The following is a 22,941-nucleotide window of genomic DNA, read 5'->3' on the forward strand; positions in this document are numbered from 1 at the left end:
AAACAAAAATAAACAAATGGTACTTAATTAAACTTAAAAGTTTCTGCACAGCAAAGAAAACCCTAAACAAAATGAAAAGACAACCCACACCATGGGAGAAAATATTTGTAAATGAAGTGACTGACAAGGGATTAATCTCCAAAATTTATAAACACCTTCTAAAGCTCAATACCAACAAAACGTACAACCCCATCAAAAAATGGGCAGAAGATCTAAACAGACAATTCTCCGAAGAAGACATACAGATGGTCGAAAAACACATGAAAAGATGTTCAACATCACTAATTATTAGAGAAATGCAAATCAAAACCACTATGAGGTACCACCTTACACTGGCCAGAATGGCCATCATCAAAAAGTCTACAAACAGGGAGTTCCCGTCTTGGCGCAGTGGTTAACGAATCCAACTAGGAACCATGAGGTTGCGGGTTCGGTCCCTGCCCTTGCTCAGTGGGTTAACGATCCGGCGTTGCCGTGAGCTGTGGTGTAGGTTGCAGACGCGGCTCCGATCCCACGTTGCTGTGGCTCTGGCGTAGGCCGGTGGCTACAGCTCTGATTCAACCCCTAGCCTGGGAACCTCCATATGCCGCGGGAGCGGCCCAAGAAATAGCAACAACAACAACAACAACAACAAAAGACAAAAAGACAAAAAAAAAAAAAAAAAAAGTCTACAAACAATAAATGCTGGAGAGGGTGTGGAGAAAGGGGAACCCTATTACACTGCTGGGAATGTAAATTGGTGCAACCATTGTGGAAAACAGTATGGAGACTCCTCAGAAAACTAAAACTAGAACTACCATGTGATCCAGCAATCCCACTCCTGGGCATCTATCCAGAGAAAGCCATGACTCAAAAAGACACATGTACCCCAGTGTTCACTGCAGCACTATATACAATAGCCAAGACGTGGAAACAACCGAAATGCCCATTGACAGAGGAGTGGATAAAGAAGATGTGCTACATATACACAATGGAATATTACCCAGCCTTTAAAAGGAAAGAAATAACGGCATTTGCAGCAACATGGATGGACCTAGAAATTATCATGCTAAGTGAAGTCAGTCAGACAATGACACATCAACAACAAATGCTATCACTTACATGTGGAATCTAAAAAAAGGACACAATGAACTTCTTTTCAGAACAAATACTGACTCACAACTTTGAAAAACTTATGACTTCCAAAGGAGACAGGTTCGGGGGTGGGGGATGCACTGAGGGTTTGGGATGGAAATGCTATAAAATTAGGTTGTGATGATCATTATACAACTATAAATGTAATAAAATTCACTGAGTAATAAAAAATAATAAAATGAAATGGAAATAATAGAGTACCCACCCTATAAGGTTTTGGGAGGAGGAAACAAGTCAATATAAGTACAAGCCCTTGGAATGCTGCTCAGCACAGAGTAGGTGGTAAAGAAGTGTTATTATCATCATTATTTTATTACAAGGTAATCTTGAATGTACTTAACTGTTTCGGATTATTAGTAAATTAAAAGTACAGCACTAAGCAACTCTCTTGGAGAGCATGCGGGCTCTCAGAAATTAATTCTTTGACTCCAGTCTGCAAAACACTGATGAATGTATTTCTCTGTGAAGTTACAGTTTGATCTCTTATCTGTGTTGTCCCCATTCCCTGCCCAGGGGCCCCCTCCTTGCCTCCCTGCCAAGAAGCCCCAGTGTCCATGACATCTAACCCAGGTCTCACCTTCTCTCCTTTCAGACCTGTTGGCCCCGGAGCCCCAACTTTCCCCTGAAAAACAATCATGTCACATCACATCACAGCATCTACCCACCCCCCCCCCCCAGGACTCCACAGGTCCCAATGTCTACCCAGAAAGAGACAGGCCAGCTCGGAATTACAAATCCTACAACCCTGCAGGTAGCTGCACAATGACCTCTGTTATATGGCTGGGCATTCAGAGGTTCTAAGAGGGTGTCCTGGGGCAGTGCAGGAGTGGGGGGGAAAGACCAGGCTACATGCCTGGGACACCTGCCTCAGGGCCTCCCTCCTGGTCTCTAACTTGAGACTCTGGGCCTAAGGAACCAGAGAGGCCAGCAGTGTGGCCAGGATGGGCTGACCTGCCCGGGCTAGAAGGAAGCAATCACTCACCGGAAGGCCAGGCACACCGAGGCCAGGAGGGCCCACATCTCCTTTGGCCCCTGTAGAGGGCCCAAGGTGCTGGGCAGCTACAGCTGAGCTGCAGGACGAGCAGGGCTCCCCCTGGGGAAGGAAGAAAAGGAATCAGAGAGGCTCCCAAAAGTCGGAAGGGGGCAGCCAGAAGCCAGGGGCCCTCACCTTCTCTCCTTTGAGGCCTTGGATGCCGGGGTCTCCCTGTAGGGGGAAAAGGTTTATGAGCTGAGGCTGGGTATGTGGGGGGGCACCCCAAACTTCCCAGCCACATAGGAGATAACACATCACAAACCCTTCAAACACCCAGGGTTCCCAGGGGATTCAAGGTCAGCACCCCAGAATCAGGGCTCACCAACCCATGGAACAGATGGAGAAAACAAGGCCAGGCTAAGCTACCCAAGCGGCAATTGTCTACACATACCCGATCACCTTTTTGTCCAACAGCTCTCAGGCCCTCCTGAAAAAAGGGGTCTGTGAAGGAGTGGGGTACATAGTCCAGGCCAGGACCCTAACCCAGCCCTACCCATCTCTTTTCTGTACCCCCAAGGAACACCCAATCCAGGAGGAAGGTGCAGCCTCACTCACTATAAGGGCTGGCTCCACCCCAGCTTGCCCAAAAGGCATCTTAAACCTTGGCTGGAAAACCCTGATTGGTTGCCGTGGAGACCTGGGGTGGCCTTCTAGCCCAGCCCTAAACTCTATGGTTAAGCCCCCACACCCCTGGAGTAAAGAGCCTAGATTCTCTGCCCACAATGTCTCTATGGCCATGATAAGTTTCCAGCCCCTCTACACAATTCTTCTCCATGAGTATGCCCCCCGCCCCCGAGGGTGTTTTGTGGAGCCCCACAACCGTCACCCTGGACACTCACCCTTGCTGGTGCTGGGTCACCTGGTTCTCCTTTGGGCCCTGGCTTTCCAGGGAGCCCCACAAAGTTCTCAAACCCTTTAGGCAGCGTTGGGCACACTTCACAGGGGTCACCCTAGCAGAAAGGAGAGACCATGAGTGGACAAGGGGGGCTGAGACCCTGAGGAAGACAGAGTGCTCTAGACATGGGGGGGGGGGTCAGGGCAAAGTGGTCGGCAGGAACACTGGGGGCGCTTTCTATTCAACTGACTCATGCATTCAGTTTACGCGTCCAGGACATCGAAAACAACACCTTCATAACAAGCCACGAGAAATCATTGCGGCCCACTTAGAGATGTGGAAACTTGGGCAAAAAGAGAAGTTAAGGAGTTCCCATTGTGGCTCAGTGGTAACAAACCGACCAGTATCCATGAGGACATGGGTTCGATCCCTGGCCTTGCTCAGTGGGTTAAGGATCTGGCATTGCCGTGAGCTATGGCGTAGGTTGCAGACGCAGTTTGGATCCCTTGCTGCTGTGGCTGTGGCTTAGGCCAGCAGCTGCAGCTATGATTCAACCCCTAGCCTGGAAACTTCCATGTGCTGTGTGCAGCCATAAAAAGCAAAAAAAAAAAAAAAAAAAAAAGAGAGAGAGAGAGAGAGAGAGAGAGAGAAGTTAATTGACTTTCCATGTTCACATGCATGGCCAAAGTGGAATTTGAACCTGGCTGTGTCACTCCCAAACCAGGCTCTTTGGTTAGTAATCACACAGGCACCCAAAAGAACAAAGAAGAGGTGGGAGGTTCTCCCAGGAAGGTCCCAGGCCCAGTGCCCTTGATGCTCAGTGTCACCTCCAGAGAGAGGCTCACACTCCCACCCCAACCCAAGGTCTGGGACTCACCTTCTGTCCCTTCAGCCCGGGCACCCCTGGCTTCCCCTGTTGGAGAAGCAGTGAGAATTAGTGTCACAGAAGCTTGGGCCCAAGGACCTAGCCCCCTCCCCTGGAGGCCCTGGAAGAGCAGCCCTGGGCATGGTGGGCAGCGGCCCCCTCCCCATCCCCAGAATGGGGTCACTTACAGGTTTCCCACCAGGACCTTCCTTTCCCGGCACCCCAGAGCTGCCCTGTGGTCAGAAGAAGAGTTAAGCTGGCGGCTTTTGGCCATGACCTCAGCCCATCCACCCCTCCCGCATCCAATCTTCTCCCTGGCTGAGCAGGACAATCTCGCCAAATCTCCCATCTCCTCTTGGTCTGTTTTTAAACAAACACTCACTTCCTGTTGCCTGTCCTTCTCCATGTCTAACCCAAGTCCTTCTACTTGCAAAGGAAGGGAGAACATGAGGCCTCTGTGTGCCCCTTCCCCTGTGTGGCAGGTTGGGAGGCGACCGGAGTGACCCCAGAGAAATCACAGCAGAAAGACCTTTCTAGGGCTTTCTGCTCTTCAAGGCACAAGGACCTAAAATGAACTTAGGCTGGCCTGTCATTACCGGACGTAGGCCGGCCTGTCATTACCAGACTTAGGCCGGCCTGTCCCAATGCCTGGAACCCAGGCCAAGGCTCCCACGTCAGCAAGCACTGGGATGGGGACCCTGCCCGCCAGCCCCTTCCCCCCCAACACGCCCACTCCCGGGCTCCATTCTCCTCTCTCCTCCCAAGGAGCAGGGGTCCCCCATGCAGCCTTGCTCCTGCCCATGCTTACCTTGTCTCCCTTAGGGCCTGGCGGGCCACCTGGGTCCCCCTGAGGGCAGAAACAGGGTCAGCCAGGGGCTTCCTGGGGCCCTCGCATTACAATGAGGTCCCCTCTGGCCCTTCCCCACAACCAGGACCCCTGGGACCGAGCCTTCCCTCCCCACCCTGGCCAGGAGGGAGAAGGGTCTCTGAGAAAAGGATGGCAGGAGGGGACAAGGGGGTACTCACTGGAGTCCCAGGAAGTCCTATCCCAGGGGGCCCAGGGAGGCCAGGAGGTCCAGGCTCTCCTGCCAGCCCCTCAGGCCCAACAAAACCGGGGTCTCCCTGGTACAGACACAAGGTAGGTGTGAGAACGCCACCACCTCTGCCTATTATCCACCCTTCACCCCTTGGACACCCACAACTCACCTTCTGCCCTTTGGGCCCCATGACACAGATCTCTCCCGGCCGGCCCTGTGGGCGGGGGGAGGCTGTGAGAATGAATGACCTGACACCTCCCTCGGGCGGGAGCCCCCCTGGGGACGTGGAAACTCCCAGCCGCCTGCCCTCAGTGCCCCCTCCCAAAGCCAGACTCTGCCCAGTGCCCCAAGGTCATCAGATGTCAACCCCAGGGCCTAGAGGTCAGGGGCTCCTAGGCTGGGAGTCAGGAGGCCCGGGTTCAGGCCCTTTTCTGCCCCCTCCTGGGACACGGCCCTCCCCTCCCTGGGTTGCCTGTCTCGTGTCTGAGTTGGGTAGTGTCAGACTCCAAAGGTTCTATTCTGGCCTCTCTCTCAAGACCACGTGCTGAAGGAGGTGGGGGCTGGCGAGGAGGGTCCCAGGCACCGTACATCTCGGCCTGGCTTTCCCGGCGAGCCCTGGATGCCTCCGTCTCCCTTCTCGCCTTTCTGGCCCTGAAGAAGGAAGAGGCAACGTGACTGGGGCTGAGGGATGGGGCTGGGAGGCTCCAGGACAGCTCCCTCTGGGGAGGGACACCTGCTTCCCAGACCTGTGGTCTCAGCCTCCCCAGAGATTAAATGGCTTTACAGGAGGGTAGACAACAGGAAGAACTTCCAAACCAGCCAGGCCATTCCTGCAGAGAGTCTGTCCCTTTTCCCTCTGGGGCTGGTGGGGATTTGGACAAGGCAGGGTGGCTGAGAGGGCTGGAGGTCACTGGCAATGACAACATCCTCTAGGAAGACTTTGGATGCCCCCTCCTCCTGGCTATAGCGTCCGCAGACCTCCGCAGCACCCACCCCTCAAAGTCCAGGACCATTACCTTCTGGCCTGTGGAGCCTGGGAGTCCGGAGGGTCCCTGAGGTAAGAAGGGGACAAAGGAGGAGTGAGGAAAGTGCGGGTAGGCTGGGCCGGGACCCCGCTGCCCTCCCCTGTCCCTGGTCCCGTACTCACCAAGGCTCCAGACTCCCCCTTCTCTCCCTTCGGGCCTTCTGAGCACTGAACAGAGAGATGAGATGTTGAGAAGGGCCCAGGGTCACCCCCTGGGCTCTGAGGGCACAGCCCCAACCCCAGGGGCTTGACTCCACATTGGCCTTAAAGCAGTACCCCCCTCCCCGAGGTCTTACCCGAAGTGGAGCGTCCAGGGAGATTCGAACACAGTCATTGCCCTAGAAGTAGGGATCAAAGGATCAGGGGGACCTCCTAGGGGAGTCACCCTAGATCTGTTTGGAGGACGAAGGGCCCAGGAATCCCACAGTCCCAGGTGCCCCTAGAAAATAGAGGTTTCTACACACTGAGCCTTAGAGGGACCCTGGCCCTCTCCTCTGTATGGATCAGGCTGTAGTTTTCCAGCTGAGAGGATGGGATGAGGGCTCCCATCCCGGCCCAAACCCAGGACACAGCCAGGAAGGTATGCAGTGGGCATGGCCATGGCACTTACCCGGGCTCCCTTCTCTCCCTTGGGTCCTAATGGACCAGGCGGGCCCGGCTCGCCTTTTCCTCCCTGTGAATGAGAGCAAAACAAGGGCTGGGACCACAGGGGGCACATGGGACCCTCAAGGAGGCTCTCCCCCATCTGGTCTTCCCCACACATCCACACACGTGTGTGTGCAAATGAGCACAGCCCTGCCCCAACCCCCACCACGCACACAGCATATGGATCCCATACGCAGTCATCCACATGTCCCTCCCACCCCCAAAGGCTATATTTGGCTAATCTATGGTCTCATGCAGAAGGTATCTCTTCCCCACACCCTCACCCGAGCACGCTAGCTCACACTCAGCACACCCAGGGGTGCAGGGGCTCATGTGCATGAACACACACGTGGAGTGGCAGAAACCCATCCTGATGAGTGTTAGGCTGCCTGAGTTCAAATCTTATCTCCACCACTTAACAAGCACGTGACTCAGGGCAAGACACGTGACTGCTCTGTGCCTTAGTTTCTTCATCAATAAAATGGGGTTCGTGTCAGCACCTACCTCAAGGGGATGTGGTGGGCAAGAAATGGGACCCTGCAGGTAAAGTGCTCGGTGCCACTCAGCACGCACATGAAGGTGACTCTAAGAATGCCAGTGTATACTCATGGGCACACACAAGTGTTCAATATCGCATTTGCATGTATGCTGCCTACCCCATCACCCACAAGCTCTGTGGTCCTGTCAGGCCCATGGGTATACGGGTTCACCCCCCACATCCCAGTGGGCTGCACACATGTAAACAAGTGTCCAGAAATGCACATAGCCACATGCAATTACAATCACTCTGACACACCAGTCGCACACATGTGCACAGCCGGGCCTTGGTTTTCCCTGAAATAAAATGATAGTACCCACCCCACGAGATGCCTGAGACCGTTCAGGAAGGTCACAGGGCAGTGGCCCAGGCCCCGATACACAGCAAGACCTCAGAAAAAGGCAGTTCATCACATCCTTACATACACACAACCTCCTCTACTTTCCAACACACACACACACACACACACACACCCCTCTAATGACCCCACACATATGCGGGCTTTGGGGGCCCTGATATGCACACACAGCCAAGGGGCCACATGCTAGGAGATGAGCCAGCACCACTGAAGAGGGCAGGTATGTCCTGCTTTCCACTTGGGACTCACCTTGGGACCAGAGGGACCAATTGTGACCTGAGGGGACAGAGGAGAGAGGATTAAGCAACTCAGGGAGGGAGAAGAAACCAGGGGCCCAGAGAGGGTGAGCATTTTAGCCAGGGTCACACAGCATGGTGGCTGGACCAACAGCCTGAATCCCAGCCCATGCTCTACCTCTGAGGCCAACTAGCATGCTGATTTACATCCTAAAACTGTCAAACTTACAAAGGGGTCTGACCTGCCTTCTGTAACCTGCCTGACTTTGGCTAGCTCCACCCCCCCACCCCCCACCCCCACATTGCTAGGATAATATGGCTGCTCGGTTGCCATGGTAACCCCTGCACATCTGGGGACCATTCGCTTCACTGGATTTGGTGGGAGACTGGATGGAAAGAGGGGCGGGCAGTGAGGGGATACTTTCTGATGTCTCCCAAGGTCAGGGGCTTAGAGCTGAAGGGAGTGGGGCTGTGCCCTTTGTAGATCAATGTGGCATGTCAACTCAGAATGTCAGGCTGTGGGAAAGTGGTGACTCATACTGCCCACGGAAGAGACACAGTTAGGAACCAGCTGGGCTTGCCCTGAGCCCCCTTCCCTTGTCTTTCTGGCCCCCCAGAGGGAGGATAGGCCAGGACCAACTGGAGAGGGAGAGGAAAGGAGGCCCTGAGCCAACAGGTGTTTTGGGAGCCAGTGCTGGGCTGTGTCACCCTGAGCCAGCTCTTCCCCTTCTCTACCTCCGAGATAACACGGGAAATCGCCCCCAAGGAGAGCAGGTCTGAGTCCTCATGGGGGCTGCCAAGCTGAGATTAGTAACCAAGGCCCTGACCCGCCAGCCACCACCCCGTCCTCATTCTGCCATGGATCCCAAAACATTGCCCAGATCACAGGGCCTGAGGCTTCCTTCCATGGGGCCCTGGCTTGGCAGGGAAGGGGGTGAGGGTCAGGTCCAGCTCTGGGGGATGGGCAGGCAGAGTGTGCGAAAGTGCACAAAGACCCCCTTGTCCTGAACCAGGAAGCTGCCAAGCCAACCTCTAGGCAACATCCATTCCCAGCCCCCATCCACTCCACCCAGCACACCCGCTCTTCACTCACATTGCTCTCCCGGGCGCCATGGACACAGGGTGGGCACTGAAAGGGGAGAATGGGCCTGGAGGTCAGGTCCGAGAGCCCAGGACCAGTCCTCTCGGCCCTGTTCCCCCGCCATTCACACACCAAGCACACAGAACATCACAGGAATCCTGGATGGAGGTGAGGGAGCATGAAGATGGAAATCCGATCAAACAGCCCTCAGCCCTGGATTCCCATCAGCCCAGAGGCGAGCCATTTCTCAGATGAGGAAACTGAGGCCCAGAAAGGAGTAGCAGTGGGCCCTGGGTCACACGGCATGTTGGAGCAGAATAAGGCCCAGAATCCAGGGTCCCCAGCCAAGGTTTCTGGGCTCTCTCTCGGGGATGCCCGTGGCCATTTCCTGCCAACTCAGCAGGAGTGTCCAGGGCTAAACAACCCCCTCCTAAGGAGAAGCAGCAGACAGGCAGGGCCCAGCATCAGGCCCCCAAGGAATGCTGGGAGCTGTGTGGTCATCCCACACCCCCATGTCTGGGCTCCAGTGCCCCAAAGGGCTCATGCTGGCACCTCACCAACCAAGCTCTTTTTGCCAGTCTAGATGGGAGGCTTACCTCATCGGCTGCTGTGTCCTGGTGGGCCTGGGAAGAGGGAGGGCATGAGACTGGGCCAGGGATGGGGAAGACAAGTGCTGTGCTTCCAAACCCCTACCCAAGAACCACAGAAGCGGGTACCCCAGACAGGGCCAGGTACTATCAGCCTCGCCCCCATTCATCCCGCCTTCTCGGAGCTGGCACCTACACATCCTCAGCTCTGTCCAAGAGTGCGGGCAGAGCGTGGGCAGAGAGTCTCTTACTCGAGGGGTTTACGGAGGACATGGAGGGCAGGCTGAGGACACTGGGGGCTCCTCTGCCCACCCACTGTCTCTACCTTTGCTCCTCTTTCGGCCTTCTGGCTGATTCCTCCTGTGAGCTGGGCATCCACCTAGGCAGACAGAGGGGGGATATCTTGAGGGGGCAGTTCTGGGGCCCACCCTAGAAAGGGGCCCCCAGGCAGGGCATGGACCTCAGGTACCCCTCAGCCCAACATCCGGCAGCTCCCAGGGCATCAAGAGCCTGCTCAGGCCTCTGGCACCCCCACAGGCCCCCCTCCTTTTCCCCCCACCCACGTGATGTCGGAGAAAACAAGACCATGAATCAATGGGATCCTGTGTTCCTGCAGCCAGAGGCTGGGCATGATGCCCGGTGGGCAGGGAGGCTACCCGGCCAGGGGGCAGGGCTAAGGGAGGAACTAGGCTTCCCTACCACCCCTAAAGAACCTGGCAGTGGGCAGGGCAGCTGGCCATGGTACTGGGCGTGAACCAGCCTAGCCCAGGAGAATGAATGAGCCCAAGGCAAGCAGTGTGGCCTGGCCTCTGACCCCAGTTATCCTTGTCCTAGAGAAACTGCCTTTGGGTGCCAGCCTTGTCCTTCTCTCACCAGCAGGGTCTGGAGTAGCACCAGTGAGGGTCTGGGTAGTACCAGAGCTAGATGGGCACAACTCTCAATGCCAGCAGGCAGGCGGGCACAGGGCATACTGCGGGCTGTCTCTGCCTCTCTGAGTCCAATGAGGGTGGGACACAAACAGGCAAGACCTCCAGTGCCCTCCCTGCCCCCGGGCACATGACCAACTACCCCGGGGAAGAGGAGTCCCTCCTGTGCCAGCCTGTGCCCATGTCTGCCTGCCCTGCCCACCCACCTTGCTGTTTTGCGGCTCCTCCAAGCAGAAGCAGCGGGTGTAGACCTTGCCTTCAGTCTGTGGATTGATCTCGATGAGCTCATTGCTCTGGGTGTCCCGGCGGGCCTTGGAAGTCTCTGGGGGACACTGCCCGGGGTGGGGAAAGGGTTGCCGTTAGTATAGAAAGCAGAGTGCCCCTTCATCCACTCATCCTAAGATCTCTAGGCATCCCCTTCCTGGTCCCTCTTCTCCAGCACACTGTCCCCCTGGGAAGTGCCCCCGCAAAGCCTCCTTGCTATGCTGGGGCCAGGCCACTCACCCCTCCTGGTGAAATCTCACAGCAGCCCTCCTCCAGCACAAACTCCGGGTCACAATAGATGTGTGCCTGCTGAAGGTCAAACTGCAAAGGACACGCAAGTGTCATTTCATTTTAGCAAATAGCTCTGTGTCCTGGTCCCCAGTGAGACATGAAAATGGTTCCATCCCAGGGTTTGCCCTCAGAGGATTTCCGGTCTGGCCTGGGAGACCATCGAGAACAGAGCTGCTACAAAAAGAAAAACACAACTAAACATGCAAGGAAGAGGGAGACAAGGGAGCCATGTCTCTTTGGCCCAGAGCAAGAGGGGAAGAGGCACTGGGCCTTGAGGACCAGAAGCTATTCAGCAGGTAGGTAAGCAAGGAAAAGCACTCAGATGGAGGCAACAGCATAGGCATGGGCTGGAGGTGTGAAGGTACCAAGTGCAATGGATGGTCGGGACGGACTCCACCAGAGCAAAGCTGTGAGGGGAGATGGAATGGAAATGATGCTGCAGACATTTATAGGGACCAGCTCATGAAAGACCTTGCATCTTCAGGCTGCATCTGCAGGTCAGTGGCAGAACCATGAGCGGATTCTGAGCGAGCGGAGAATCTCGTCAGACATAGGTTCCAGGGAGTTCACCCAGGTTCCCAGAGTCCAAGCCCGACCCCACACTCACCGAGACAGGTTTGCCCTGCTCAGCATCCAAGCCCAGAAAGACATGACCCACAGGCCTAATGGGCCGCCGGGGCCCCAGGGGCTGGGAGGAGGCTGATGTACAGTCCACATGCACGGAGGCCACCCGTTCGGCCACGCTCAGCACCAGCTTGTGCCAACGCAGGTCGAAGAGCTGGGGCACCAAGAAGATGCAGGACACAAAGTCGCCATCTTGGCCCCGAGCCCGGAGCTCCAGGCTCCGCTCTTGGCTGTTGACTTCCAGGGAAATCTGTGTGGAATTGGGAAAGGCACAGGACAGAGTGTCAGAGCGCCTGAGCCACAGCATGGCAAAGGGCCCTCAAGCTCGTTTCACAGGAGGGGACACTGAGGCCCAGAAAGGGAAGAAGGCTGGTTGGGGTCAAGAAGGCAAGACATCCTAAGAGAATGGGACAGGTGTGGGGGGGTGGCCTTAAGGGTGGGCACCAGGATGGAGCAGGGAGGCCCCAGAAATCATAAGCTGGCACCAAAGCCAGGCTGGCACTGGTACTGCTGGATGCTCCAAGAGCAATGGGGGTGGGCGGGGATTGGGCTCACCTGCGGGTACCCATCTCCATCGGTCACTTGAAACAAATACCACGTGTTCTGATGGGTGTGTTTCTTCAGCAGTAGCGTCAGCACCAGCGCGAACTCACCGGGAAGGCCCCGTGGGAACACACGTCTGGGGGTAGAGCAGGGAGGGTGCCCTGAGGCTCAGGTGAAAGACTACCTGCTGCCCAGCCTGGGCCCGCAGGACTTACACGAGACACACACAGGCACACACTTCCACCCTGACACACACACACACGGACCCATGTTCATTCACTCTACAGACATTTACTACAGGCCTACTGTGTGCCAGGCGAGGGTCTCGCTGCCAGGCATAAGTGGTGAAAACACAAAGAAGGGGTCTGTCCTCAGGGAGCCTTCAAGTCTAATGGGGGGCAGGGGGTGGTAAGGCTGTAAACAAAGAATCCCCAGAATGGCCGTTTCACTATTTCATTATGATCGCAGTAAGTGCTTCCAAGGAATCCAGGATGCCTTGGGGAGAATAACTGGGCCTGGGGTAGGAGAAGAGACACTGAAAAAAGATGAAAGGGTTCAGCATGATTAGAGCAGCAAGAAAGAAAGATGAACATTTTAGAAGACGAGGCTGGAGAGGTAAGCAGGGGTCAGACCATCCAGGGACTTGTGAGAGTTTAGACCTCACACATGTGGTCACGTGTGTGCACACACATGCGCGCACACACACACACACACACACACGACACTTGCAGGTCCCCACCTCCATCCTGGGGTTCTCACGGTGACCATAGGGTGCAGATCTGTCCTCCACCCACTGTTAGCCAGAGATGGCGAAAGGACAGAGGGTGGGCCTGCCAGCCCCCTCCTCTCTGCCCACCCTGCAAGGCCCAGGGGTGGAGGCCAGGCTGACTCCTGGCAAGAAGTGGGCTAAAAAGACCCTCAGGTGCCCCCAAGCTTAGGTTCCATGTCCCGAGTTGCTGGGGAGTGTGACTGAAGTCAGCCTTGATCCCAAGTGGTCACAACGGGGCCCTTACCGAGTGGGCTGGGTGACTGAGGTGGCCCCCAGGCGCAGGATGAGAGGCCCCTTGGGGTTTCGGATCTTCTTTATGGCAGATGTCTTCATGAGGCTGAGTCGGTGGATGAGATTGAAGCCTTTGAGGGAGACACCAGACGAAGAGCTCAGTGGGACAGGTGAGTCTGGGAAAGGCCACTCCAGGAAGATGGGTGGGTGGGGTGGGGGTGACAGGATGAGATGAGCACTCACCTGTCACGTTGGTGGATAAGTCACTTCTGTGCTCCAACTTGAGTCCTTCCTGCTGTGAAGGTGGGCACTGCTCCCCTGGAAGAGAATTGGCAGTGGGGCATCCGGTGGGCTCAGGCGGAGGCAGCGCACAGCCAGGCTCTTGGGGAACCCAGGATGGCGTAAGTGTATGTTCCCCACTCTGGATCTTTAGCCAGGCTCTGCCCTGGGGCTGCTTTCACCTTTTGCCTTTGGACCCCGGCTATCCTGAGAGCCAGGAGGCCCCCCAGTACACAGATGGGCAGACAGGCCTGGCCCAAGGCTACTAAGTGAGTTCATAGCAGAGCAGGACCAGAAATCCTAGAACCCGTGTCTCCCCAAGACCCCCTAGCAGGGGCCAGGCTAGTGAGGGAATGTAAGAAACTCTGGGCAGCCCTACAGCTCAGATGGGGTGGGGAGCTCTGTATCTACAAGTCGGGGACAGAGGAGAACTTCAGGGGCAAGGAAGCACTGGGTCCATGCACCCTGTGCTATATGCAAGCGCGTGTGCGTGTCTGCACATGTGGGAGCTGTAGATGCCCATGCCACTGGCAATGCCACATGCCGCTGGTACACATGTTCTCATCAAGGGGTGGGGTTCTGCTTCTCGCAGCCAAAACAGACAAGCAGGCCAGACGCAAGTCTGAGTCAACAGATTGACTTTTCACCTGGATAACCACGTTATGAAACACTAAGAAGAGACTGAGGGCCTGAGTGGACCACAAGCTCAAGGGAACCACCAAAGCCATGGGACTCCAAATGGGGTATATGAAGGGGATAAAGGGTCCTGGAGAAGGGGATAGCTTAATTCAGGTCTCCAAAACCTTGAAGGGACAGGTAGGCAGCCATGGGCCTGCCTCTTTGCTAGGGCTGACTGAGCAGAAGTACTGGGAGAGGTGCTACAACATAGAGGCCAGAATCAAAAAGGCCTTCTCATCAATGCAGATGGGGTAGCTGGGATAAGACGGTGGATACAGCTCCTAGAAGTTGGGCGATGGGCCCCCTGGATGCCTGGCTAGAAGAAGGCATCCTGGATCCCTCGGCCCAGTGACCCCACTGGAATCTTCCTCCTCCAGGTCTGGCCAGAAAAACTATCACTGTCTTTAGCATCGGCAGCAGCGATGGGTGACTCACCCCTTGGCCATGGGCCCAAATTCCTTACAGATGTTGAAATTTTCTACCCCAACCCCCAAGGGATCCGGTGAGGGAGAAGAGAGTAAGGCACACATGCAAACATGCAAAAACACATGTGTACACACACAGCCCACAGGTAGTCACATGTCCCCACCTCGAGCATCTGCATCTTGGTTTTTCTGCCTCCTTTGGCTGGACTGGGGGTTCTAGGAGTTCTATTTCTGCTCAGTTATGCAGCTAGAGGGCACCCAGCAGGGCAGGGCAAGTTGCCCGGTCAACTTCCTCTGGCTTTGGGCCCTGGAAAGCTGCACCCTCTGCCCCATCCAGCGTCTGGGCCTGAAGGCGGGCCCTTTATCCAAGATCGCTGTGGAGGAGGAGGAGCACGTGGGCTAGAGGATGGATTCTCCACCATGGGAAGGACTGGAGAGGTCTGGCCTGTTCAGGGATGTAGCTTCCTCAGTAGGGAGAGCTCATTGCCGGCTCCTCACCTCCACACTGGCCTCGCTGGCACTTAGGGCACGGGATGGGTTTATGTGTTGGGGAGGGGGGTTCTTCTCACACACAGAGACACAGGAGTAGGTACAGATGCACAGAGCGACTCTGCGATGTAGAGTGGCCCAGAGTCACACCAAAATGTAGATAGAAACACATACACTCTTGAGCTCACCTCACCCTAGTTCATGTCTACAAACACCTCAGGCCACCCTGAGCCAAGCCCCAGGACTTGCCTATTAAATGCCCACATGACCCGGACCCATGGTCATATGTGTGCATGGACCCTGAACCTCAGGGAGCCAGTGGCAGGCCTATGGCACTCTGATCCTCCCGTGTCATCTCACCTGTCCCTGCCCCATGGCTGCAGGTGATGCAGATACTGAGCAGCCACAAGCCAGGAGCCCAAGATGCCCACATCCTGGTCCAGAAGAGTCAGCCACAGCCCCAGCACCTGAAAACCATCAAGAGCAGAAAGGTGGATTCCTGGGCTTACAGAGCACGAGCACACACGTGGACAAGCAGCAGCCAGCCCGTGGGGCCCAGCCCTGGTATTGGGGTGGTAGAAGGTCTGGCCAGGCGTCAGTCCCTCTCAGAGGCCCAACCACAGGCCTTGGGCTAGGATTTGGGCCGGGGTGATCTTCAAAATATTTAACCACCGGTATGGCATAGACACGGAATAGCCAGACCAGGATGCTGGCTAGAGCAATGAAACCAGGTCCAGGAGGCATCTGGCTGTGCCAGTGGATAGTTGCTCAATTGGGGAGAGATCTAGAGGGTCTTAGATGGCCAGTTCACTTGGGATAACGAGGAGGCTTAAGGCAGAGGCTATTTGTCAAGACCCTTGGAAATATTTCAGTATTTTCTCATCCCATGCGCTGTAGCAGTATATGCTAGCCTAGTGCCTGGCTAGTAGCACCCAGCTCAGCCATGCGGCCCTGTCTGGCACCCACAAGGTCAGGGACTGACAACTGGGCTGAGCCTCCTGGCAGGCATCACAGGGTTGTGTGGGGGCCAAGGAAGCTTCCCTCATGGTACAGTGGGCAGGAGATCAGGTCACCCAGCTTGGGACCTTGTTGCCAACCTCCCCGGCTGATGGATGCTCGTCTTTTAGTTTTATTAAACCCTGATGGATGGGCCCAGATAAATCAATGCGGGCTCAGCAAGCGTCCAACAGAGCCATACATCATCCGGCTTCCCCAGAGACAGGCAGCTTCGTTTGCGCACAATCACATGTGTGTCGGCATGACACACATAGATACACAGACACATACACACAGGCACATTTGTGCCAGTGTGTGCATACCATCCTACCTGCATGCATGCTTGCAGAGACCCATGCTCATGGTACACCCAGACACACCAGCTTGCACATAACACACATGCACACAGCCAGTCTGTGACTACCCCTCCTATAAGCCTTCCTGTCGGGAAGTTCTTATGCAAGTCTGATCTCATTCCTTCCAGCTGTAAAGGAATTCTGGTCACCCTCCTTCAGTTCTGCATGGAAACCGAGAGCAGGAGGGACCCCTCATCTCAATATATTTGCAGATAGGACCCCAATTTCCTTCTTCCCGGGACAGAACAGTTCCCCTCCGGCTATTCATCTCCCTTTCTCCTGGTGTGCACATCCCATCTCTCAAACTCTATCCTGGCCTCCCTCTCCTGCCAGTCGATGGACGGGCTGCCAACCAGTGAGAGGCATGTGAATGCGTGAACATCGATGTGCTCGGGTCTCCTTCCCGCTCCTGACCCCTGGCCTCCAGTCCCCTAGCCCCCACCAGAGCAAAAGACTACAGGGATAGAAGGAGAGAAGTTTCCAAGGAGATGATCTGTCCCAGTGCAAAGGCACAGACTTGGGGGCAGGGAGAGTCAGAGCTGCAACGGAGTTAGAGCTCATGCCGCTCTAGAGAAGAGGACCGAGGCCCAGAGAGGGGATGCTTCTTGCCCCAGGTCACACAGCAGGTCAGGGCCAGACGGGGCCCTTCAGCCCAGAGCCCAGAGGCAACCCCCTCAACCCCCACTTACCGTGGCTGGGGATCCCCCACCTCACTGAGTAATCCAGGTAGCCCAGCGCAGCCAATGGGTTTCTCAGGCCCGCTGGGAGGTCCTCTATCACTTCTGGCCGGCCTCGGGGCCCCAGTTTTCCAGGCCCCGAGCTTTGGGGGCTGAATGCAGCCCCGCGCCGAGCGTCTGCCGGGACTGCCGGCCACTCCGGGCGGGGGAAGAGGGGGCGGTCCAGGGGGCTGGGGACTTGCCAGGGCGGCTAATGGAACACAGCTGGACCCGCCCGCCAGGCAAGAGGCGGGAGGGAGGGCCGGGAGGGGGCTCCAGCGGTGGCAGAGGCGGCGGGACGCACGCCCCGCTCCTGGCCTGGCTGCGCTCCCTGGCCGGCCCCTCCCACCTCCTGCCAGGTGAGCGAGCAAGGCGGGACCTTGCGTGCCCGGAGCTGCCCTGCAAGGGGGCTCTGGCGGCAGCTGGTGGGCGGGGAGTCCGGCCCTTTAAGAGCCGTGCCTGGATCTTGAAGGGCCTCCCCTATGCCACCCCCTTCCCCTTCTCAGGCTGGGCCTCCAGAAGGCTTGGGGGGGTTGGGGGGAGGCGGGATAGAGACCCTCCTTCCCAGTCGCACGGTATCCATGACGTGGCTGTGCCCAAGCTTCCTTGGTCAGCTTTTTCCAGTTTCTCAGCCTAAGAGTCCCAGTTAGTCTGACTCTGACCGTCTGAACTAGGGGGAAGGTGGCCCTCCAGAAGTTGGGTGTGTGTGTGTGTGTGTGTGTGTGTGTGTGTAAATTAACCCTTTCTGTTCTGGCTTGGCTTCATTTCCAGACAAGTAGAACCCAGCAGGTCTCCTTAGTCTTCCTTATTCCATGAGGTTAGAAGGGCTCAAATCCCTGTCCTCTGCTCTAGCTTTGTGGTTTTGAACTTGCTATTTAACTATGACTCCACTTTCTCATTTGGAAGATGGTATGTATATACCTTAGAGGTTGTCGTGATCAGGAAACAAGGTAAGACCGGTAAAAGTGCTTACGAAGGGCACAGAGAAGGAGCTCGACAGTTATTCTCATTACTGTGAACTCTGGAAGGAGGTGAGGATGAGGTGAGGGGGGTAGGACTAGGATTCAGTTTCTTTTTTCTTTTTTTTTAGTACCTGTAGCACATGGAGGTTCCCTAAGCAGAGCTACAGCTGCTGCCCTACACCACAGCCACAGCAACACCAGATCCGAGCCATGTCTGTGACCTACACCATAGCTCACAGCAACGCTGAATCCTTAACCCACTGAGCAAGGCCAGGGATGGAGCCCTCAACCTCATGGTTCTTAGATTCATTTCTGCTGCACCATGACGGGAACTCCCGGGATTCAGTTTCTACGCCAGTCATGGAGAGGGCTTGCTTTATAATCAGGATCCAAGGAAGTGAGAGGAATTGAAGCTGGATGAGAGATGGGACTTCAGTGGAAAAGGGAGCAGGTAATGTGCCCAGTTCTGTACAGAGAAAGGGGGGTGATCAAGTGACCCTCGCAGGGATCTACCCTGGAGGCAGCAAATTCCTGGGTCCCAAGAATGAGGAACTACAGAGAAGTCGATTCAGGAGGCCCATGAATAGTAGGAACGGGTGTGGGGGAGCAACTGGAGTGCCCAGATTGGTGCTAGAGGGGCTTCCTGGAGAAGCAGCGTGGTGGAACTCAGAGCACTTGACCCCATTTAACCCAGATGGGGGAGGGGGGTGCAGGCCTGGGATTTCTCGCCTCCAGAGCCAGAGGCGCTGAGTCAGCGGAAACCCCAACCAAGGCCACAGAGACAGCCACTGTGGTCCCTGCAAGGAGCCAGCCCAGATGTGGCTACGACAGTGGTGGGGCCTGGGAAGTGCTGAGCTCAGCAGGCGGGAAATGGAGGGGCAGAGCTTTCTGGGAGCTTTGGCCTGAGGGTGGGTAGGCACAGGCTCCGCCCACCCATAGAGTGCTACCAGAGTGGTGGGCACTTGGGAGTGAATAGACAACACCCACAGGTTAGGCTCTGTGCTAAGAACTTCACATGGGCTGGCTCCTTTCACCCTCACAACAGCCCCAGGAGGTGGGGCTTATCCCCATTTTACAGATGGGGAAAACTGGAGCATCAGAACATCCCAATTTGCCCAAGATCCCATGGTTAGTGGGTCGTGGGGCAGGAGCCACCACGCCTGCCAGCCTGACCCATAGGACATGCTCTTAACTGCTGTACCATCCTGGGTAACTCTTACCCTTCCCCCATTCAGACCCTCCCAGGCTGGAGGGGATGGCTGGACCCAGAGCAGCCAGAGCTGGAGGGACCTGAGAAGAGGGAGTCCAGATACCTTCCGACAAGCACCCAAGGGTGCTCACAAGGACAGCCAAGCCTAGGGCGCACCCCATGCCTGGATATAGACCATCTAGCAATGTGCCTATGCCCCTTCCTCGGAACCCTGACGCATATGTGTGCCCATCCAGAAGCATGTGGTTAGATATGTTCGCTCACATGTGTGTGTCGACTCCACATTGCTCACATGTGTGTGTCGACTCCACATGCATGTGTAGGCACTTATGTTCACACAGACACCTGCATACACAATCCTCCTCCACATACACAGACACACAGAGATACATGTGTGAACACAGAGGAAGCCACAGAAAAACATCCTTGGATGTACTCAAACAGGAGTGCATAATTCTCAGAATGCACGCATACGGCACTGCATGTACTTGGATACACACACAGACACACGCATGTGCACACTGACATGTGCACAAACATACACATGGAAAAACGCACACAGGTCCCCAGAGGCATAATTATCTACATATACAGAGAAACATGCAGACCTATAGCACACAGTCAGAGGTGGCCCCACAGACTCAGCTCCCACAGAAACGCCCACTCACGTATGCATACACCAATGCATATCCATCTTCGTGCATGCAGTGATGCTGACACATTAACATGCATCCAGCCCCAGAAAGTCCTGCATGCCAGCAAGCAGGGTATCCCGTGGGGCTGGGCTCAGTGCCCTCACCCCAGATGGCATCGCCACGAGGTAATCAACGCTACTAATCGCCACCAGCTGCCCCAGAGCCTGCCTGCTGCTGCCAGGCGGGGCTCCCAGGCCTCCTGGGCCTGGGGTTGTGTGCCCAGATGTCAGCAGTGCCAAGGGCCCGCCCGCCCCTTTGTTCCAGCTGGCCACGGGGGAATCCCCATTTGGCAGGGGCACCTGGGGCTGGGGGAGGTGGTCCCAGGTCGGGCCCAGGAGCCCCCACACAGCCAAGCAGAAGTGGTCCGAATCCCCACATGTACACGTGCACACCTGGGCCCCGGCCTTTGTGCACACAGGTGTGCACAGGGGCACACACGGGCATATCGCACTTAGCCAAACCAGTGCTGCCCCAGAGATCTGCATCTCCCTGTCTTTTTCATTCTGGTAAACACCACCATAACTCACTCAGATGCTCAGGCAAAAAAAAAAAACCAGGAGTCATTCTTGGCTCCCTCCTTTGCCCTGCTCCCCACCGCCATCCCCACTCTTCTGTTGATTCTATGCCCAAAACACAGCCCGCGTCCACCCACTTCTCCCCAGTTAAGCCGAAGCCACTGTCCTCTTCAGTCTGGGCTGTTGCAGGAGTCTCCCCACCCCCCACTTCCCACTCAGCAGCCAGCAAGACCTTTCCAAACCTGTGGTTTCGCTCTCTTCCTTCAATCTTCCCGTTTCCACTTCACGGAGAAGAAACCCCACCATCTTTCCCTCGGTCTTACCAAGTCCTTCATGATCCAGCCTCCGCCTTCCTGTCCAGCCACCTCACCCCAGAAGCTGTGGCCCTGTGCTCTCCTTTCTCAGCCCTTAATTCACCATATTGGCTTTCCCCTCGGGGCTTTTGTGCCAAGTCTTCCCTCAGGAAGGAAGGAGGGAAGATTGATCGCGCACCTGACCTGTGCTAGGCTGGCAAAGCTGAGCAAAGGCTAGGCTGGCTCCTTGACATCCAAGTCTCCCGTCATAGGTCACCTCCTTGGTGGCCTTCCTTGACCGCCAGAGCTGAAGGAGCCCTGAGTGGGTCTCTAGCACGTGACTCTGCTTTAAATCTCTGCACAGCCCTGGTATTTGTGTACTGTCTCTGCTAATAAGCCAGCTTCTTCATGAGGGGGCTTGTCCACGGTCCCCACTGCTCTGTAGCTGAGCCTGGCACCCACGGGCACCCAGGCAGATGCACGCACACGAGCACCGTCTGGGCACACAGACACAGTCAGGAGGAGTGACACACAAGCACAGACATGAATATGCATGTGGGACACACACAGGCGCCTGGCTTCTGGGTCACAGAGGGGAGCCTGAGGTCAGAGGACCTAGGTCTCCTTATGCCTCCTCGGATCCCCTGGGTGTCTCTGGCCGGTCTCTTGTGACTGGCTCGCCTCCCTCACGGAATCTGGCCTCTTTTCTCTGCGTCTTGTTCTCTAGCTCTTTCTTCCCTGCGACTCCAGCCCCCTCTCTAGCTCTCTCTCATCTCGTCTCTGTTTCTGACTCTCCTGTTTCCTTCTATTTTTAGATCTGTGTCTCTAACTCTGCGTGTGTGTGTGCGTGTGTCTGAGAAAGAGACTCTGTGTGTGTGTGTGTGTGTGTGTGTGTGTGTGTGTGTGGTCTGTTTCTCACATTTTCTGCATCTTTCTGTCCTTATCTCCTGCCTCTCTTTGTCTCCGAGCTTCCGTGTTCTCCACTTCTCTTCACCCTGTCTCTCCTCTCTTTCGCTCTGTCTCTCTCTGCCTGTGTCTCTGTTTCTGGCTCTGTATCTCTGACTCTCTGACTCTCCCATCCTCCCTGCCTCCCTCTCCTTGCCACCACATCTCCACAGCTATCTGCACCCCTGCAACAGGGGGACCCATCTTTCACTTCCAGTGGCAGCTTTATGGTCCCAACCAGCGGGCAGGTGCTTCCCCCTGCTGATGCCTGCTCCCCTGCAGGGCCATGGCGAGCTCCACTCTGACACCCCCAGCCCTGGCAGCTTTGTCCTGGCAGCATTCTTAGATGCCCAACAAGGGTGTCTTAGTTCAGCAGCACATGGCACCAGGCGCCTGTTCGGCTTGGCCACCCTGGAGCTTCTGGAAAGGTAAGCCCAGACTCTGATGGGCATCACTGTGGACGTGGCAAGGACCAGGCAGGTAGACACTGGGGGAGGAAGGGGGAACACTCCACGCACCCTGGGCCCCAGCTTGGTGGTCGCTGGGCTCTGCCCACCTGTTCCGAAGGAACTGTGGAGAGGTGACAAGCACAAGAGCCCTGGATTCCAATCCAACCTCTACCCACCCTGCCAACTATACCCTGAAGTAAACCGTAGGATCCCGTGTTAACCCACCTGATGTGGTCAAGCACCTAAAACCACCTTGCCTGATTCTGCTACCTCAGTAGTTCTCAGATGGGGCAATTTTACTCCCCAAGACACATTCACCCATGTCTGGGGACATTGGTTATTGCAATGTGAGGAGGGGGCTACTTCCTAGCCTCTAGAGGCTGGAGGTCAGGGGTGATGCTAGACATTCCGCAATGCACAAGGAGAGTGGCCCACCACACAGAATTATCAGGTCTGAAATGCTCTCCCCCGGGGGAAGACTCCGCTCCTCAGAATTCCCACGCTCTCTGACTTCCTTTAAACTCTTAATCCTGCTCTGACCAGGGGTGGGGACGGTTAGAAGACACCAGGGTTTGATCCCACCTCTGCCTGTAATAACGCAGCTAACATTTATTGAGTCCTTTTGAAGTGCTGGCCGGCACCATGCGCGGAGAAACTCATTTCTCACAGCAGCGGCAGGAGGCCCGGGCAGTGTTATGATCCCCATTCTAAGCCTGAGGAGGCAGGCAGAGAGAACGTGAGCAATCAGCACAAGGTTACACTGCCGGCAAGGTGGTGTTGGAGGTGAAATGGTCATCTGGGGACAGACCCACAGGGCAGAGTCCTCTCTGGGAAGGAGCCCACACCAAAGGGTCCTGGACTAGTCCCTTTCCCTCTTTGAGCCACCATTTTTTTAATCTGTCAAATGGGAGC

General features: G+C 55.9%; 1 protein-coding gene across 23 annotated transcripts in view; it reads right to left on the reverse strand.

The window, feature by feature from the left end:
• Nucleotides 1-22,941, reverse strand: part of COL16A1 (collagen type XVI alpha 1 chain) — a 65,871-nt gene that overhangs the window by 37,562 nt on the left and 5,368 nt on the right. For 16 of the 23 annotated variants that reach the window (XR_014807387.1, XR_014807385.1, XR_014807391.1 and 13 more), the window contains exons 1-27: nucleotides 16,934-17,109; nucleotides 15,253-15,359; nucleotides 13,265-13,339; nucleotides 13,035-13,152; nucleotides 12,034-12,157; nucleotides 11,462-11,728; nucleotides 10,804-10,884; nucleotides 10,506-10,631; nucleotides 9,699-9,752; nucleotides 9,383-9,409; nucleotides 8,799-8,834; nucleotides 7,719-7,745; nucleotides 6,539-6,601; nucleotides 6,225-6,266; nucleotides 6,052-6,096; nucleotides 5,921-5,956; nucleotides 5,493-5,555; nucleotides 5,074-5,118; nucleotides 4,894-4,989; nucleotides 4,676-4,714; nucleotides 4,056-4,100; nucleotides 3,880-3,915; nucleotides 3,007-3,117; nucleotides 2,559-2,594; nucleotides 2,303-2,338; nucleotides 2,117-2,227; nucleotides 1,712-1,756 (exon numbers count right to left, since the gene is read on the reverse strand). Coding sequence is in view for 12 of the 23 variants with exons in the window: in XM_084963672.1 (XP_084819798.1) it covers nucleotides 1,712-1,756; nucleotides 2,117-2,227; nucleotides 2,303-2,338; nucleotides 2,559-2,594; nucleotides 3,007-3,117; nucleotides 3,880-3,915; nucleotides 4,056-4,100; nucleotides 4,676-4,714; nucleotides 4,894-4,989; nucleotides 5,074-5,118; nucleotides 5,493-5,555; nucleotides 5,921-5,956; nucleotides 6,052-6,096; nucleotides 6,225-6,266; nucleotides 6,539-6,601; nucleotides 7,719-7,745; nucleotides 8,799-8,834; nucleotides 9,383-9,409; nucleotides 9,699-9,752; nucleotides 10,506-10,631; nucleotides 10,804-10,884; nucleotides 11,462-11,728; nucleotides 12,034-12,157; nucleotides 13,035-13,152; nucleotides 13,265-13,339; nucleotides 15,253-15,325 (1,857 nt within the window). In the remaining 11 variants the exon portion in view is untranslated. Of the gene's footprint in view, nucleotides 1-1,711; nucleotides 1,757-2,116; nucleotides 2,228-2,302; nucleotides 2,339-2,558; nucleotides 2,595-3,006; nucleotides 3,118-3,879; nucleotides 3,916-4,055; nucleotides 4,101-4,675; nucleotides 4,715-4,893; nucleotides 4,990-5,073; nucleotides 5,119-5,492; nucleotides 5,556-5,920; nucleotides 5,957-6,051; nucleotides 6,097-6,224; nucleotides 6,267-6,538; nucleotides 6,602-7,718; nucleotides 7,746-8,798; nucleotides 8,835-9,382; nucleotides 9,410-9,698; nucleotides 9,753-10,505; nucleotides 10,632-10,803; nucleotides 10,885-11,461; nucleotides 11,729-12,033; nucleotides 12,158-13,034; nucleotides 13,153-13,264; nucleotides 13,340-15,252; nucleotides 15,360-16,933; nucleotides 17,110-22,941 lie in introns of those variants that run through there. The other 7 variants (XR_014807386.1, XR_014807393.1, XM_084963671.1 and 4 more) reach the window with 1 other exon arrangement.

The sequence above is a fragment of the Sus scrofa genome, chromosome 6 (genome assembly GCF_054392235.1).
Source record: "Sus scrofa isolate SSC_HxYL_T2T_F1_AM1 chromosome 6, Sscrofa_HxYL_maternal_Yorkshire_Landrace_v2.0, whole genome shotgun sequence".
Classification (NCBI taxonomy): Eukaryota; Metazoa; Chordata; class Mammalia; order Artiodactyla; family Suidae; genus Sus; species Sus scrofa.